General features: G+C 54.6%; 1 protein-coding gene across 6 annotated transcripts in view; it reads right to left on the bottom strand.

The window, feature by feature from the left end:
• The window catches only part of SGSM1 (small G protein signaling modulator 1), a 95686-nt gene that overhangs the window by 13353 nt on the left and 66192 nt on the right, over positions 1-16141 (bottom strand). For all 6 annotated transcript variants that reach the window (XM_075898859.1, XM_075898863.1, XM_075898860.1 and 3 more), the window contains 10 exons: positions 15295-15433; positions 14190-14254; positions 12995-13140; positions 12009-12137; positions 10763-10945; positions 7474-7545; positions 3978-4583; positions 3612-3736; positions 721-803; positions 197-306 (listed from right to left, as the gene is read on the bottom strand). In XM_075898859.1, the coding sequence (XP_075754974.1) occupies positions 197-306; positions 721-803; positions 3612-3736; positions 3978-4583; positions 7474-7545; positions 10763-10945; positions 12009-12137; positions 12995-13140; positions 14190-14254; positions 15295-15433 (1658 nt within the window). The remainder of the gene's footprint in view (positions 1-196; positions 307-720; positions 804-3611; positions 3737-3977; positions 4584-7473; positions 7546-10762; positions 10946-12008; positions 12138-12994; positions 13141-14189; positions 14255-15294; positions 15434-16141) is intronic.

The following is a 16141-nucleotide window of genomic DNA, read 5'->3' as shown; positions in this document are numbered from 1 at the left end:
ACACTCCCTCCTGTATGGGGTTCCCCACAGGTGCCTCCAGTGCCCTCCCCAAACACCAAGGGAGCTGCCTCCAGAACCCAGGATTCCCCCACACCCTCCACCTACGAGCCCTTCAACACAGCAGCTGAATGAAAAAAACCTTCCTTTGGCCGGCCTGAGAAGCCATTGCCCTCCCGCCATGAGCCCAGCCCAGTACCTGGATCAGTGATCGCATGTTAGCGAAGTGGGTGTCCATGGCCCCCCCATGTGGGAAATTCTGGTTCATCCTTTTCATGAGCTCAGTGAAGCAGCTGAAAGCGAGCGCCTCTGCATGGGACCAGAGAGAGACACACACACACACACTCTCACAGAGTGCACAGCCACCTTAGCATGGTGTCAGTACGTACACATCGGCAACACGCACACACAACTGAAAGTAATTGTTGAGTCTCGGCAGCAGAGAGCCAGGGTGCAACGGAGCACGGAGACAGAGCCTCTTCCCCACCCAGAGGGTCTCTCCAGGCCCTGCTGGAGGCTGTGTAGAGGAAGTGTAACCTGTGCTCGTGCAGTCCCTGTTGGAAGCCTGCAGCAGCATGGGCACAGGGCACCCTGGCAGAGCCAGGCATGCCTGGACCTGGCAGATCTGTGGGAGTGGTGGAGTCAGCAAGCTCTCACCCCACCTCCCCTTTCAAACACTCAGCTGCACGCACCTGCTGGAGCTGCAGGGACATGCTCACTCACCATCGTCCAGGATGACCAGGAGAGGTGCCAGCAGGTCGCACATTCCCTGCACGTAGCCAATCTCAATGTGCTGCCAGATGTAGCTGGGGAGACAGTGGGGAAGACAGGCTGTGAACTCACCACGAGAGGCAGCTCATTAGGAGGGCAGCCCACCCTCCTCTGGGCAGCATGCAGAGTGCCTGCCTGTAGCCCACCTGCCCCTTCCGATTCCATGGACCCAAAGTCTGAAGCCAAAGGGCTCAGGTCCTTAGCGCCGTGTGCTGTCGTCATGCCCCCCAGGCGTGGATGGCAGTGCCTGGCATCTGGCAGGGGACACAGACCCCATGGATCCCCACCAACATCAATGGTGAACAAGGGCCAAGTAAAACTGAGTGAAGATGTGGCTCTGGGGGAAGGGGACAAGGCTTAGCTCTAGGTCCCCAGTGCACATTGCCTTTAGAAAGGACCTGCCAGCACAGCGATCATTGGTGGCCATGCACTGCAACATCCTTCTAGAAGGGCAGCACGCGGAGCAGCAGCTGGGGTCCTGCATGTGTCTGACAGAGATACAGTTGGTGCAAGATTAGCGGAGACATCTGCATCTTCCTTTCTCCCTAGGGAAGGTGCAGCAGGGGGCGCTCTCTGAGAACACGTTTCACTGCCACACTCTACCCTGCACCCGTTTGCTCCTCGACATGGCCCGGCCACCTTCCCTCAGAGACGGACTGGCAGGGCTCCTTTCAGAGCCCAGCAGTGCTGCTTGCTGCTCGAGCTTGCCTTTCCGTGCAGGAGGGCCATGGAGATCATCATGGAGACAGGAGAGCTGCCTTCTCTTCCCCCTGCTAATTCCACTCTCAGTTTGTTCACTCATTCCAGCAGCTCAGCTAGCCTATAAACGATTCACTGCCCTTCAGCGCTGAGCCATGAAGGGGCATGTTAGCAATTAGATTCGTGGTGCACATCCCAAGTCAATACCACACAATAACGACTCAGCCAGGACCAGCTCAGGAGCAAGTGAAATCAGAATCACACAGTGCCAGGGCAATGTGCGAACAGCAAAGATTTAACACCTTGTTTGTTAAAGGAAAAAAAAGACACATGCCCTGCCCTCCAGTCCCTTCTCTCACCCACTAGACAGCTCATCTGTGCAGACAACTTGCTGCTACTTGCTTCTCCCTCCCTGGATCAAGAGCTCCTGGCGAGCAATTATAGTTTGGCAAAGATCACATGCCATATTTGGCAATAAATCAAAATTCACTACAGAAGGCCACAAAAGCCTATTCGTGGCGTAAAAACATCATTACTTAACAATCCTGTCAGTCTTTTCTGTTAGCTTTCCAGCCGCCTGCTGCACCGGAGGTTTCATCTCAGCCAAAATCTTCCAGGCCTGCCTGTGAGATTCAGTGGCAGCACTAATGAAATGATTTCTTTTCCTCATATTGCTGAGCCATGTATTATTAACGGCCTGGGTCTGCTGTGCTGCAGCTGTTTGTGGGCTGTGATAGGCTCTACAATGACCTCCTCAGGAGATGACTAACCAACAGAAGAAATCCACCCAGGTATTTGTCATTCCAGGTACTCCTACAGCCCTCGCCACCTGCTGTAAGAAGCACAAGTAACGAACGTCTGGCATTTTCACTCCTCATTAGCATTTGGATTCTGCAGGGTGAATCATTAAAATTCTACATAGCCAGACAACTGAGTGGACTGAACTCTGTTCCGCAATGGGAGGCTGGATGTGGTGAAACAGTGTCTGCTGCTGTCCTGGGTGACCTTGTTAGCATGTAAGAGCAGAACCCACCTGCTCTGAGCTACACACAAGCCAGCAGGTCCATGTGGGGTTTCAGCAGGGCTGGAACAGTCCTCTCTCTGCCCACAGCTGGCTGCCAGCCGGGTGCCGCTCCCAGGCACTCGTTAACTAGTTAGCCAGTAAATATCATTCAGGAAGGGTTAGGGATGTTAAATTTCGATTAATTAACTAATCGAATAGTCGATGGGATTTCCATCGACTATTCGATTATTCAATAAGAACTTCTGTGTTTGCCTTTGAAATGTACCAAAGTCCCCAGCAGGGGGTCTTGTGCTTTTCAAAGTGGAAGCGCTGCATGGAGTCTGGGGTTAGCAAGGGACTCAGAGTCCTGCACTGGCCCCAGGCTCCATGCTGTGCTTCCTCTTTGAAAGGCACAAGTGTCCCTGCGGGTGACTTGGGTACATTTCAAAGCTGGCACGAGCCTGGGGCCAAAGGGGAGTTCTGCTTTGAAAGGCCCAAGAGCCCCAGCACTGGCCCAGGGCTCCATGCGGCATTCCAACTTTGAAATGAACAGGAGTCCCCAGCTGGAACTCTTGAATATTTCAAAGTTGGCTGCCGCTGCGCCCCTGCCCCCTCCCACAGAGCTGGAGCTAGGGGGAACTGGCTTTTAAGCAGGCTCACTCCAGCATCCCCCTCCTCATCCACCCACCCCGTTGATACCTCTTTGTGATAGAGGCAGCAAGTGGGGGGAAGCGACTAGTCGACTAGAGTGTCAACTAGCTGATAAGTTTTGCCTACTGGTTAGTTGACTAGTTGATTAGCCGCTTACATCCCTAGTAAGGGTAATGCTTATCAGGTAACTGTCAATCTGAGGTGCCAGAGAGGAGCTGACGGTCATTGCCATCAATGGCTATTGCGGGTGGGGTCTCAGAGGCTAGTTTCTTGTAGCCACCAATCCTGTCTTAATACCCTGATCGCAAGCTGCCTGAGGACATGGGAGCCTTCTAGGTGGGAGACACAATAAAACAGAAAACAAATGGGTTTGGAGCACCACTGAAGCCACCCCCCATGGCCTGGGGTTTCCTGTCACATGCACCCCACTTATGAATGGGCCACATGCGAGAGACTCAGCTCCTGCACCGACTCCCCCACCAAGCAGTACCTGCACATGACGTTGCGGAGCTTCTCCAGGTTGGCAGGTGTGAAGTACCAGTAATTCCGGTCACACCGCTGCACGTCCTTCTCAATGCGATGCAGGTTCACGGTGTACATGTCTAGGAGCTCTGGCTACAGAAGCAGGGATGGAAATAATACAGATATAACCCCACTCTTACCCCCTCAAAGGAATGCAGCAAGGTCAAATGAATCCCTGGGCCCTGCACTCCAGGTGGGAAGGCATTCCCATCACGCATGCAACTGCAGAACCAACGGGGCGAGTTGCACAGAGCAACCGGCAAATTGCATTTGCAAAGGGATCCACAAATGGCTGGGTCCCAGCCCGAGATGGAAATTCCTAAGTAATACTCACAGAGTAGGTGACCCCCGTTGAGGAGACAGGAGAGACTTGATTGTTAGCCAAGTCAGCCACAACCAGGGAATCCAGCTGTGGGTACAAGCTCTCCATCTCTGGTTCCTCCGACAGATTGTCTTCACTCCCCACCAAGCTGCGCTTTTCAGCTTCACCGCCAGCCCAGCTCCCATCCACCAGAGAACAGCTCCCCACTTCATTGTCTGCCGCAATCCCCGCCGTGCTCTCGCCAACTGGAATAAAGACTTCTAAGCTTCCATTGATGGGACATTCACTTTCTAGGGTGTCCTGACCCTGCAGCTCCTCTTCTGTCAGCCCACCCTCTGACACTGTGTTGGCTGAGCTTGGTGGTTTCTGGGTCTCTGCCCCACTGGCTCTTTCTTGGTGGCCGGCCACCATTTTGCTGCATTCAGCTGCATTATCTTCAGTGCTGAAGCTGTGCTCTGAATAGCCTGACGTGCTGGAGAAATACTGGGAGGAGGGATGGCCCGAGTCAGGGGAACATGTGCCATTGGCAGCAGCCCCATTCAGGATTTTGTGTTGTTTGCCGTTTTCGAGTTGGGCATCCGCCTCAGTCTGCTCCACCTCATCAACCGATTCAAACACCTGCGCAAACAATGAGCAGAAAGCCCCCTTAGCCCGGCCAAAAACCCTTTGCATTCACTAACCATCTCTAACTCTGGCTGGCAATGCAATCCCTGGGTTCCCTACTGAGTGAAGTTGCATGAAGCTCTGCTCTGAAAAGTGACACCCTCCTACTCAGTCACTGTGCTCCCTGCATACGTTCAAAGGCACCAATGAGCAGCTTTCACTGCTTGCAACTCCTGGAAGTTCTGCAGCACCAAAGCCACTCAAGAGAGAGCTGGGTCCTAGTTTGATTTGTGCATCATCAAATCAGTGATGCACCTGCAACCCCACAAACAACAGACATTGGGGCAGGACAGATGTGGCCAAAGGCAGAGTCTTTACAGCACATGACAATGAAGCAGCTAGAAAGACTCCAGCATGCCTCACAGACGCAGCCAGGCCTCCTTTGGCTTATGAGTAAGACATGGATCCAAACTCAGGCACCACGTTAAGACCTACTCCAGCTAAAGACAGAGCCCTGAGCTGAGCAAGGGTCACTCCGTAGAGAAGAGCCAACCCATCTTGATTCTGGCTCTGGCTATCCTTTGGGGATGCTCCAATACACTGCCTAGGATGAGCTGAATTTTAATTTGTATGTTGCTGAACTGCAGGGGTCTTCCATGGAGATGGCTAGGTCAGAAAACAAAAACATCCTCATTATCGTATCCACAGAAGTCCCCAGCTTCAAACATACAGTCTTACTCAGTCTAGCTAGAGGCAGGTTCTGGTTCTTTACAGAAAAAGTGACCACAGTCTACACAGTATTTTAATGCAGAAAGGCATGAGCAGGGTTGTAATTTAGGTACACAAATGGCTGCTCACATATGAATCAGCTAAAGCAGTGGTCTGCAACCTTTTCACACCCAAGATCACTTTTTAAATGACAGAACAATCCAAGATCTACCACCCGCCCCTTCTTTGAAGCCCCGCTCTGCCCTCTCTATTCACCTCCTCTCCATCACTTGCTATCCCCAACCCTTATACTGCTGCTTTTTTCCCCAATTCTTCTGTAGGAAGAGGTTTTTCCAACATTTGGCCTGTCTAGACTGGACCAAATGTCAGAAAACCTCCTTCTTTTGGAAGCCACCTTATTCCTTGTGGAAAGAGGAATACAGGGGTGACCGAAAGAGCATGTTTGCTCTTCCACTAAAAGAAGTGGAAGAATAAACACATCCCTGGATGCAGAAGAGTTTTTCTGGGGTATCTCCAGAATCCTGAAAAACTCCTGCAGTCTAGCCATACCCTCGCTGGGTTGAAACAGGATGTGTAGGTTCTGGGGTGGGAATGAGGGATTTGGGGGTGGGAAGGGGTGGGAGGTGCAAGCTCTGGGAGGAAATCTGGATGCAGGAGAAGGTGGATAAGGGGATACTGGCTTGGGGCGAGGGTGCCAGGCCAGGCAGTGTTGGGGTCAGATGTAGAGATAGGGTACTAAGCAAGCCACAGACTTCTGCATGTGAGGGTTCAGGAATTTGGGTTGGGGTATGTGAGGGGCTCAGGGCAGGGGGTCCCAGTGTATGATAGGCTCAGATGTAGGATCTGGGGGAAAGGGGAGTGCAGGAGTGTTATGATGCTGTGGCCAGATGGGGGCTTGGCCCCAATTTGGGATTTGTTGGCCAGGCTTCATTTTTAAATTAAATATTGTGTTAAACAAAAAGTTTCTGCATTGTCTTTATTTCTGAGAAGGGCAGCGAACCTGTCTTGAGTCAGGGGTCACTGACCCAAGAAAAGTCAGTTAGGGCCACACAAGTGAGATGCAAAAAAACCCTCCTCCACCCCCCCCAAAGCTACACTAATGTGGCCCCACCTGTGTTGGTGGGAACAGGGGACATAGTACCAGGGAAGGGAGCTAGTGGGTGCTTTGGCAGGGGACAGGGTGCCAGTGGGGACAGAGTTCTGTAGCTTGGGACAGGGGAGTGGGGACAGAGTTCTGTAGCTGGGGACAGGGGAGTGGGCAGTGGGGAGAGGGAATGGGAGAATGGGGATGGGGAGGCAGTGGAGGCAGAGGGTCCCCTGCATCTGCCCCCTCCCAAGATTCTCCACCACCTCACGGGAAGCCAGAGCATGCCTCCTCCAGGTGCAAACTCACTCCCCCCACCCTCCCACACACCTGCCCCGGGGCCGACTCCCCCAGCGCAGTGAAACCCCACGCGCATGCGTGCGTGCCTGCCCCATGGCTGGCTGGTTCTCCAGTCCTCCTCCTCCCGATCTCCCCTGCCCCCTTGCTCCCCCGGCACAAGGAAACCCCGCACACGCCTGCCCCAGGGCCTCCCCCTCCCCCCCCCCCCCCGGTGCAGAGAAACCCTGTGCGCGCACCTGCCCAGGGGCTGACTCACCCCTCCTGTGCAGTGCAGGGAACCAATGCTCCCTCCCGCAGTACACCCGGCAGAGCAGCTAGTGCTATTTCCAGAATCGCTGGAAGTGGCGCTAAGCTGTGGGACTTCTGTCCATCCCCAGGAAACCGACACTACCTCCATTTTCACTTGAGGTAGGTAATGAGGCTTCTTGGGGGTGGGAGGGAAATGGGGGAGCTCGCAATCGACCAGTTGATCGCGATCGACCTGTTGGTGACCACGGAGCTGAAGGCACCAAAGCTGGGAGCTAATGAGGTCAGCACATGCACAGCATTTGCAGAAAATGGAGCAAATCTTTCCTAGAACCCAGGCAGGACTCCTGGATGGCAAGTCATATAAAGCAGTGCCCTATCTTAATTTGTGCAGCCTTCAGAGTGGCATACAGGCTGCAGTGGGGTGAGTCCAACTGATTTTGGACACCCCTAAGACAAGTGCATCAACCCAAATGCAGGAGTCACACTGAGGGGCGGCAGCTGCTGAACAGGCACCAGCCTGCCCTACCAAGCTCTGCGCGTTACCTGTGTGCTGGAGCTGGAGTCACTCTGCAGCCGAGTATGGCCTTGTTGGCCAGAGCTGCAGCTTTGGGAAGACTGCAAAAGAGAGGAGAGGAATGGTCAGTGGAAGAGGCAACACACGGGCTTGTTCTACCACCCCACCTGGAACACCGGGGGAAGCAACACAGCAGTGATATTGGAAGCACGCGCCTCTGGATCAGGCAGGGGAAACTGACAAAGCCTCGCATTTCAACTGGGGAAATAAGAGATTCATGGGAGCATGGGACTTGTCCTATGGATTGGGTGATTTGTCCCTGCCTCTAGCAGGGACCAGAGCAGTGGTTTTCAAACTGTTTTTCTCATGACCCAGTTGAAGAAAATTGGTGATGCCTGTGAGTAGTGTTCCCTCCAAGATTCTCCATCCGTGAGTAGAGTGAGTTTTGTCTTGTGCACTAATAGTGAGGTCATGGGTGCATGTTCGGATGTGTGCCCCCATGGCACCTGCCAATGGCGCTGCCTCCCAAGAGACTCTCCCAGGTAGCGTCCCCCTACCATGTAGCCCCAGCTGTCCCCAGGCTTCAAGGGCAGCTCCATCTCCCTACCACCATTCAGCCTTAGCCGCCTGAGCAGCCCTGACCCCCCTGCCACGTGGCCCCAGGTAAGGTGCTGCCTGCCACGCAGCCTGCAGCTCCAGATTCTGAAGTGCCAGAATCTATCAGTCCCTATCCTGAGTCAGCAGTTAGCTGAGTCCCCATATCTTAGTTTGCATGGGTAACGATACCACAGGCCATAACCAACACTCCAGGCTTTGTGAAGCACTGTGATTGCAGAGAGACTCTGGAGACAGGCCGGCTAAGGAAGTGACAGCCGCATGTTCTGACTCCACGCTCTGTCTCGCTGTTACGGATCCATAATGAGCCACGCGATGCACGGTGCTTGCTGCTTCTCTGCTCCTGGTCACTGACCTCCATGGCTAAACAAAGGCTCTGGGGCGCATGGTAGCCCTGCTCCTCATCCCTCCAGAACTCACACCGTTACATGTCTTGGGACCAAGGTGCCATGTTGCTCCTGCCAAACTGACACCTGCACTCAGAGTGACACTTATTGATACATGAAGCTGCCATGAAGTAAAGACAAGAGCGTTCAGAGACAGACGAGGAGCAGGGATTTGCAGCCTGTGCCCACACTGGGACTGAGTTTGTTGGCCGGGTCTCCAGTGAGGAGATTGCTTTCTCCATCATCAGGGGGACACTTTGCAACCACAGATTTCAGATTTAAGGAAGGGCAGGGGTGACCCTCTACACTTCTTGGATCTGTCACAGCCCCGTGCAGGAACAGGCAGATGGGAAGGGTAAAACTAAACCACACACGGGAGGCACCAATGAGACAGGAATGATTCACTGATGTGAAGTAAATGCCATATTCTCAGCCCACTCATGCCTAGCTCAGTGTGAGAGATGTGTCACCTCAGATCCTGCAAGCAATAAATAGTATTTGTGCACTGCCTGCATCTCTCCTACACCCCACCCACAGCTACCTCCAGCTCTATCCGACAGACTCACCAACCAACACACGCACACACACACGTACACGTGTGCCCTCTTTCAGTAGGGAGACAGTGGAGCACAGATGCAGCTCAGATGGGCGGACCCAGGTGGTCTTTTTTGGCCTTCCTGGACATGGTTTTTGCTTGCAGTGGATGAGGTCAGAAGGCGTGGCTGATCACTTGTTCTGTGGCACAGAAAATTCTCCCCTCGGCACTGCAGTGCCCTGGTCTGTAGCTGGCACCTTCCCAGTTCCCACTGTCCCTGTATGGATGCCCTGCTCAGAGAACAAAGCTGGACCAATAGCTCTCGCATGCATCTGTGTTCAGTCCTCCAATGGACTCTCCTCCAGTCCCTGGTGCTTGTTCCCTAGATGTACGTGCCTTGCCACATGTGATCCTGTGACATCAAGTCTCTCTCTGCCTGGTCCATAGCTAAACCCAACAGCTTCCCTCCCACCTGCCTGCTCCCGCTGGACCAGTTTGCATCCCAGGACCCCAGCAGGGCTGAGGCAGAACAGGAACAGGGATCTGAGTGCAGACATCATGTCTTCAAAGGCCTGTCAGCTATTTCCATAGTGTCTGAGCCTGGCAGAACCCTCCTCCCCCGCCACCCTCGGGCCTGACTCTCCTCCCTCTTACACCAGTTCAACATGGTTTCTGCTCCACTGAAGTTATCTCACTGTGAGCGAGAGGGGCATCTGGCTCTCTCCCCATCTGTGCACCCCAGGAACATCTGTGTAAGGAGGCTCTGAACGGGAACAGTGCTGGGGGGGGGGGGGATGGCTTGTTCAAGGCCACATGCTACCGAGGCTGGGGTGGTGTTTTCCCAGAAGAATGCTGGGCTCCCTTCCCCGTTAATTGCCGTTCCCTTGTCACACGGACACCCTGCTTGCGAGTGGGAAGTGGCTCCTCGGGGTGGTGTTTAATGTTCCCACGTGCTGGGGGGAGGAGCCTTGAGCGGCTTTGGTTTCATGTTGGGAAGAGGAGCCCTTTGATGCTGAGCCCGGCTTTGCAGCCACCAACGCCTTGGAGCAGAAGGCTCGTGCCTGAGTACATCTGAGTGAGACTGAGCATGTGCGTGGCCGTGCATCTCTGTACTTATGGGCACGCTGCAGTCTACACTGATCAGCCTGCAACCCAGAAGTGCACTGTTCTGCCACCCCACCTTTCACACAACTGCCCCAGACAAGCCCATTCAGTCACAGCCTCTCCATCTCTGGGCAGGGGTGGTGAACTTCCAATGCACATCGCTGTGCCCTTCACATGCTGCAATGGCTCAAGTGGCAGATGCTCCACTACCAGCACCCCCTGGTCGCCCGATTCCTTTTCCAGATGCCAGTTAATCCAGACACAACACCCTGGAGCACGATCTTGTGTAATCTAGCCCATAGGGTAGCTGGCAGGCGTGACTGCAGTGCGGCAGGTCCCCGCACTTCCAGGGGTTATGTGTGGGGATTGCAGAGGCTGGAGCTCCCCAGGGAAAGGAAGAGGTGGGAGAAGACAAGGTTCTGCAGGAAGGCCGCAGGTAGGACAGGCCCAAGGGGACAGAGACATTACAGAGCACACAGCAGCGTCTCTGTCTAGCTGGGAAGTGAAACAGTCATTGTGTGAGCAATGTCTGCAGAGGAGCGGAAATGGGGAGAGGCAGAGAGGAAGGGAAGGAAAGAGAAAGGCAAATGGGCCAGCAGTAAAATGCTAGGGAAAAGGAGCCTTCTTCCTGGGCTGGGCAGTTGGGCCCCATCCTTGACAGGCCCCGAACCCCCTCACCTCATTGCTGACTGTCGAATCTCGGTGCATCATCCGCTGAATGTGGGAGTCTAGGCTCACCCCAGAAGAGCACTTGGCCAGAGCTGCAGCGTGGGATTCCTTCTCCCTTTGCCGAACAATGGCCTCACAGCCCAGCCACTCCGCCACGATTTGTTCGTAGCAGGCCCGGATCTGGTCATCGACCTGCAGCATTCAGGGACAACACCGACCGGGACAGTCCGTGAAAGAGGCAACCCACCCCAAGCATGCTCCCCACACCCCGAACACGCTTCATACCCACGCTGAGCACCAGGCCTCAAGACCTTCTGCTGTCTGGTCTGAGCTCCTGGACAGCCCAAGGCAGAGAACCTCATCCGGACAGGCGCCACCTCTTGCAGAAACAATGAGCCAGCTTCTTCCCTGCCCAAGAAGCTGTCAAAGGGTTGAGCAAAGTGTTCTTTGCAGGGGATCAGCCTCCAGCCAGACAGCAGCATCTCAATCCCTTGCTCACTGGGCACTCAGACCTTTCCTCAGGCACCACTGAGTCCCAGCCAACACATGCCTCTTTGCTGGTCCCAGCCCCGCTCTGAGCCTGCTGTCTTCTCGGCCCCTCCTTTCCCACCCTGGAACAGCCACCAGTGCAAAACGTCAGCCACTGCGGACCGAGCACAAAAACCGCAGCTCTACCAGCTGCCTTCCTCCCCAGGCTTTCAAGCCACCAGTCCCTGCTAGAGATGTAAGCAACTAGTCAACTAACCAATAAGCAGAAACCTATCGGATAGTTGACTAGTGATGTGACTAGTTGCTTCCTGCCCTCCCTTGCTGCCTCTATCAGAGCGAGGCAGAAAGGGGGGAGAGCAGGAGCCAGTGCTGTGGGGAGCCAGCTTAAAAGCTGGTTCCCTCACCACCATCTCCGCGGGAGGCAGGGGAGGTAGAGGTACAATGGGAAATGGCACGAGCGGGGACTGAAGCAGGGGACTGCTGCGATTCTGCTTTTGAAATGTACCAGAGCCCCACCAGGACTACTGTAGGTTTCAAAGGCTAAGGCACACAGGGATTGTGGGTCCAGTGCCCCGCTGTGGGTTTCTGCTTTTGAATTGAAGCAAGAGCCTGACAGGGCTCTTGCTACAGTTCAAAGGCAGAAGCCTCCTTGTTGACTAATCGAATAGTCGATGGAAATCCCATTGACTATTTGATTAGTTAACTAATCTAAATTTAACATCCCTAGTCCCTGCCCTGGCAGCAGCCCAGCTGGCAGGATACTGACCTCTCGCCTCTCCACTGTCGTCATCCCAAAGTGGTAGTGGCCCAGGAGGAACGGCCAGACAGCTTTCCTGATCTCATGCTGGATCCCACCAAAGTAGATAAGCCGTAGCAACTCCTGCTCCTCGTAACTCTGCCGGGAGAGCTCAGTTACTGGAAGACTGTGGACAGACTAGTTGAAAACTCTCTCTGGAGCACCGCATTCCCCCAGCATGCACTCCTTTTGGGTCCCAGTTCCGCCCCCCAAATCCTGAACTATAATGCTCAGCTTGAAACAAAACAGAGGCCTCCGAAGCTAGGGGCCTCCCTGGAGAACACTGGGCTGGAAGGGCCTTAGTTAAGCTGTGCAGGGTCCCTGTGCTCCAGCACCAAGGTGAGACACAGAAGGGAAAGGATCTGGCCCAGGTGAGATGGGGTCATTCTCACGCCTCTGCACCGCCAACAATGCAGCTCCAGTTCTACAGCCCAGGGCAGAGTTCCCACCCACAGCCACCACGTCACTCCACCCTGCGGTGGCTCGACCACCCAGCAAAGGCACCTAGTCCATGGGGGCTCTGGAGCACACACTGGCAAAAATTAGCAGGTGTGGAGAATCCACCAGCAGTTAACTCCCTCCACCTCCCAGCACCTCTCGCCCACTGGCAGCCCTGCTGAACAACTCCTCCTCCCTCCCTCCCAGTGCCTCCTGCTCGCTGTGAACCGCTGTTTTGCAGCATTCAGGACACTCCAGGAAGGGGAGGGGAGAATGGGGATGTGGTATGCTCAGGGGAGGAGGTAGAGAAGAGGCAGGGTGGGGGCAGAATTTGGGGGAAGGGTGGAGTGGAGCTGGGGCCTAGGAAGGAGAAGGGATTCAGCACCCTGGCTAGAGGGGAAGTCGATGCCTGGCCCTGTTCACACTAGCTACCATGGAGAAGCTTTGTGTTTTGAGGAAGCAGCACTAGTTCTTGCCTAGGCCTCTGTTGACCAGTCAAACTAGAATGCTGGACCTACTGTGCTGTCCTGCAGGTATTTTTGCCACGTCTCTGCAGTCAGGCCAGAGCTGGCATTCCCTGGCAGGTTGGGAGACACAATGCTGTGGTTAACCAACGCCGAGAGGTGAGTTCGCACAGTGGAGAGATGACGGCAGTATGCCAGCCCTGTCGGGAAGAGGCAAGGATCCATTCAGAACCAGAAGAACACAGGCAGAAGCGTGGAATGCCAATGAGTACATGCACCCTGTGTCACTGGGGAATTGCTCTCCAGTGCAGATTTTCCAGGGCTTTTTCCAGTCTAAGAGTCGCAAACAAGGGCTCTTCCCCCTGTGGGAGACTGGTCCACAGCCCAATATATTTCACCAGGGCTGTCCCGAGGGGACATGGGGCCTGGGGCACGTCCTCTCAGTGACCCAGGCATGGGGACCGGGGCAGCGCCCTGTCCCCATGGCAGGAACCATCCCACCCCTACTTCACCTCTTCCCCAAGCTCCACCCTGCTTGCCCCTTTGCGCCCTCCCCCAAGCAATGTGACTTAGGGGAGTCCAGGACTTGGTGCATCAGCGGCAATAGGGTCACCCCTGCATTTACCACATGGGGCAGTGAGAGCTGGAGTGGCCCAGCAGCCTGCTCTGCTCTGCCCTGCTGTGCCACTGAAAAGCAGGGAACCATGGGTCGGCAGGGCAATGGGGCAGAGTGAAGCAGGTGAGTGTGGAGGGGCCACCCCTACTGCTGCCCCATTCCTGAGGCGCCTCCCATCCATCGGACAGTTGGGCCACCCTGATTCATGCTGTGGATGGGGCAGCACTGCGTTTCACTGCCAGGAGGGCTTTCTTGATCGTGGGCAAATTGCTGCTGCTGTCTGTAGCTCCCTGGGCCACAGCTTGTGTTTCAGAGCAAGGCCACAGCTGTGCTAGGAGCCGTGCAAACCCAGAACGAAGGCAGTCAGATAATTTACAGTCTCTGTTTGTACATGAACAGCCAGGAGAGTCCCAGGAAGCAATGAGCCAATACTGGTCAGCGTGAAGGGCAGTGGTTCTGTCAGCCTGGCCCAAATTCTATTCCCCACACTCGGTGCATGCCGTCGGCGGGCAGCATGGGTGGGTGAGTATGCATTGTGTATGGCCCTAGACTGATCCCCCAGTTAACTTGCTGCTGACAGCATGCTGTACTGGCCAGGAGACTCTGACCCGCCCTCTCTTAGGGAGCACTCACAGCCGTAGAACGCCCGGGAGAGGATCTGGTATTTCATGTTGTCACACAGGAGCTTTAGTGGGGTTCTGCTGAGAGAGGAGAAAACGAATCAGAGAGGAATGGCCCCCCATTACTGCCCCTGCTGCCACACAGTGCCCTGGCCCGCCTGATGGCACTGACTGCTCATGTGCTCCCCCGGACAGAGCCCAAGTCATGCAATGACCAGATCACACAGCAGCCTGCCCTGCAGTGTGACCCGAGGGAGGGGGAAGGGTTCACTTTTAACGCTAATTTGTTTATCCTGCACTAATTGTCCCACCTCAGAGGTGGGCATCTGCTGAGCTGGGAAGCAAAGTGTGGCGGGAGAAGAGAACAGCCAGGAGGCTCAGCTCAAGCTTTTTGATCCATTGGTTTGCTCAGTCATGGCTTTCTGCTGCCACCACCTGACCAACGCTTACCCACATGGGCTGACTGTGCTTGGAGAAAGGGCAACTCAGAATCAATATGATATTTACAGATGGGAAACTGAGGCAGAGAGTAAAACTGGGATTTGTACAGAAGCTAGAGAGTTAGGCACCTAACTCCCCCAGTCTCCTCAGACAATGCCAGCCTACGCTACCTGCCCAAGGCTGCAGTGGGACTACACAGGAAAGCTGGGATCAGAACCTGGATGTGCCCAGCTCATAGGCCATCCCTATGAAGGGAGTCCTGTACCACGATTAGCCCCTTCCGGACAGTCACGCCCAGAAGAGCCTGAGCCCCTTTAGGCCACAGCAAGGATTTTGCTGCTAAAGATCTTTTCACTTCTCTGTGTGCTGCAAAACTGTTTCCATGGTCCTACTGCAAACACAACCAAGTGCCAGCCTGAGCATCCCAGCATAGGACAGAAACGCCCTGCAAAGGTGTTCCCGTTAGAGTTGTAGATAAGAGGGGGACACATGGCCTGGAGTCTGACCTCGCCCTGAGACAGCAGAGTCTTTCAGCTGACAAAGGAGGGCAGTGAGGCAAATGTCTACCCCATCCCCAGCTCTCCCCTAAGGCATTCTGAGGATCTCAGCATGGTCCCAGCACATGAACTGCGGTGCACGTGCATCCGCCACACCAAGAGGGCACCTGCCGGTCGTACCTTTCGTGGCTGCAGCCGTTGGATGGGCCACCATCAGAGGAGCTATTCTGAGAGCAGGAGGAGCAGGAGGACTTGCGGGTGCTGGGCTGCCACATGGACGGCAGGCCACTGACTGGTGTCTCTATCAGGTCCTGGGGAGCTGCGAGAAGCCAGGGAAGACATCACTGAACAACTGTGATAGGAGATAGATGCCTCACACACCAGAAAGAGCGAGAGACAGGACAGTTCTGATTCGAGAGATCAATATCCCCCAGTCTTCCCAAGCAGAATGTATTGAACCGCACAGGTCTGGTGCCAGCCAGTCCCATTGCTGAGTAGAGATGCATTTGCAGGAAGGGAAAGAACAAGGAAAGAGTAAGAAATGTCACCCAAGTCAAGCTCCGGTGCTCAGGACTGCAGAGCGCTGAAAAAGACCCGATAGCAAGCAGACATCCCTGCGTGTGAGAAGGCCAGCCACACACAGATCACTAGAAATCAATCAAGCACAGTAACGGATCATGGCTCCAAGATACGCCCATCCCAGTCACCCAGGAATGCCGCCGACATCAAAGGGGACACAGGAAGAAGGAGAGGATTCTAGAGTCGTGACTGAAGAAGCAAGTTTGATTAAGAAGCTGCAAGAGGTTAACCAGGGCAGGGCAAGGCAGCGCAGGCTGCTCCCAGGGTATTGTCATTTGCTAAATCTCTGGGTGATTTGAATGGTCACTTGCAATGGTTCGGGTTTGAAATTGTGAGCTAATTGAGCCTCCTGCCTGTTTGCAAATACAGGTTGAACCTCTCTGGTCTGTGACTCTCTGATCCAGCAACCTCCGTGGTCCAGCAGGAGCATATTGGCAGGGAACAGAGC

The sequence above is a fragment of the Pelodiscus sinensis genome, chromosome 15, assembly GCF_049634645.1.
Source record: "Pelodiscus sinensis isolate JC-2024 chromosome 15, ASM4963464v1, whole genome shotgun sequence".
NCBI classification, from domain to species: domain Eukaryota; kingdom Metazoa; phylum Chordata; order Testudines; family Trionychidae; genus Pelodiscus; species Pelodiscus sinensis.
Note: the sequence above shows the minus strand (reverse complement) of the source record. Positions and strands in the feature narration are given on the sequence as shown.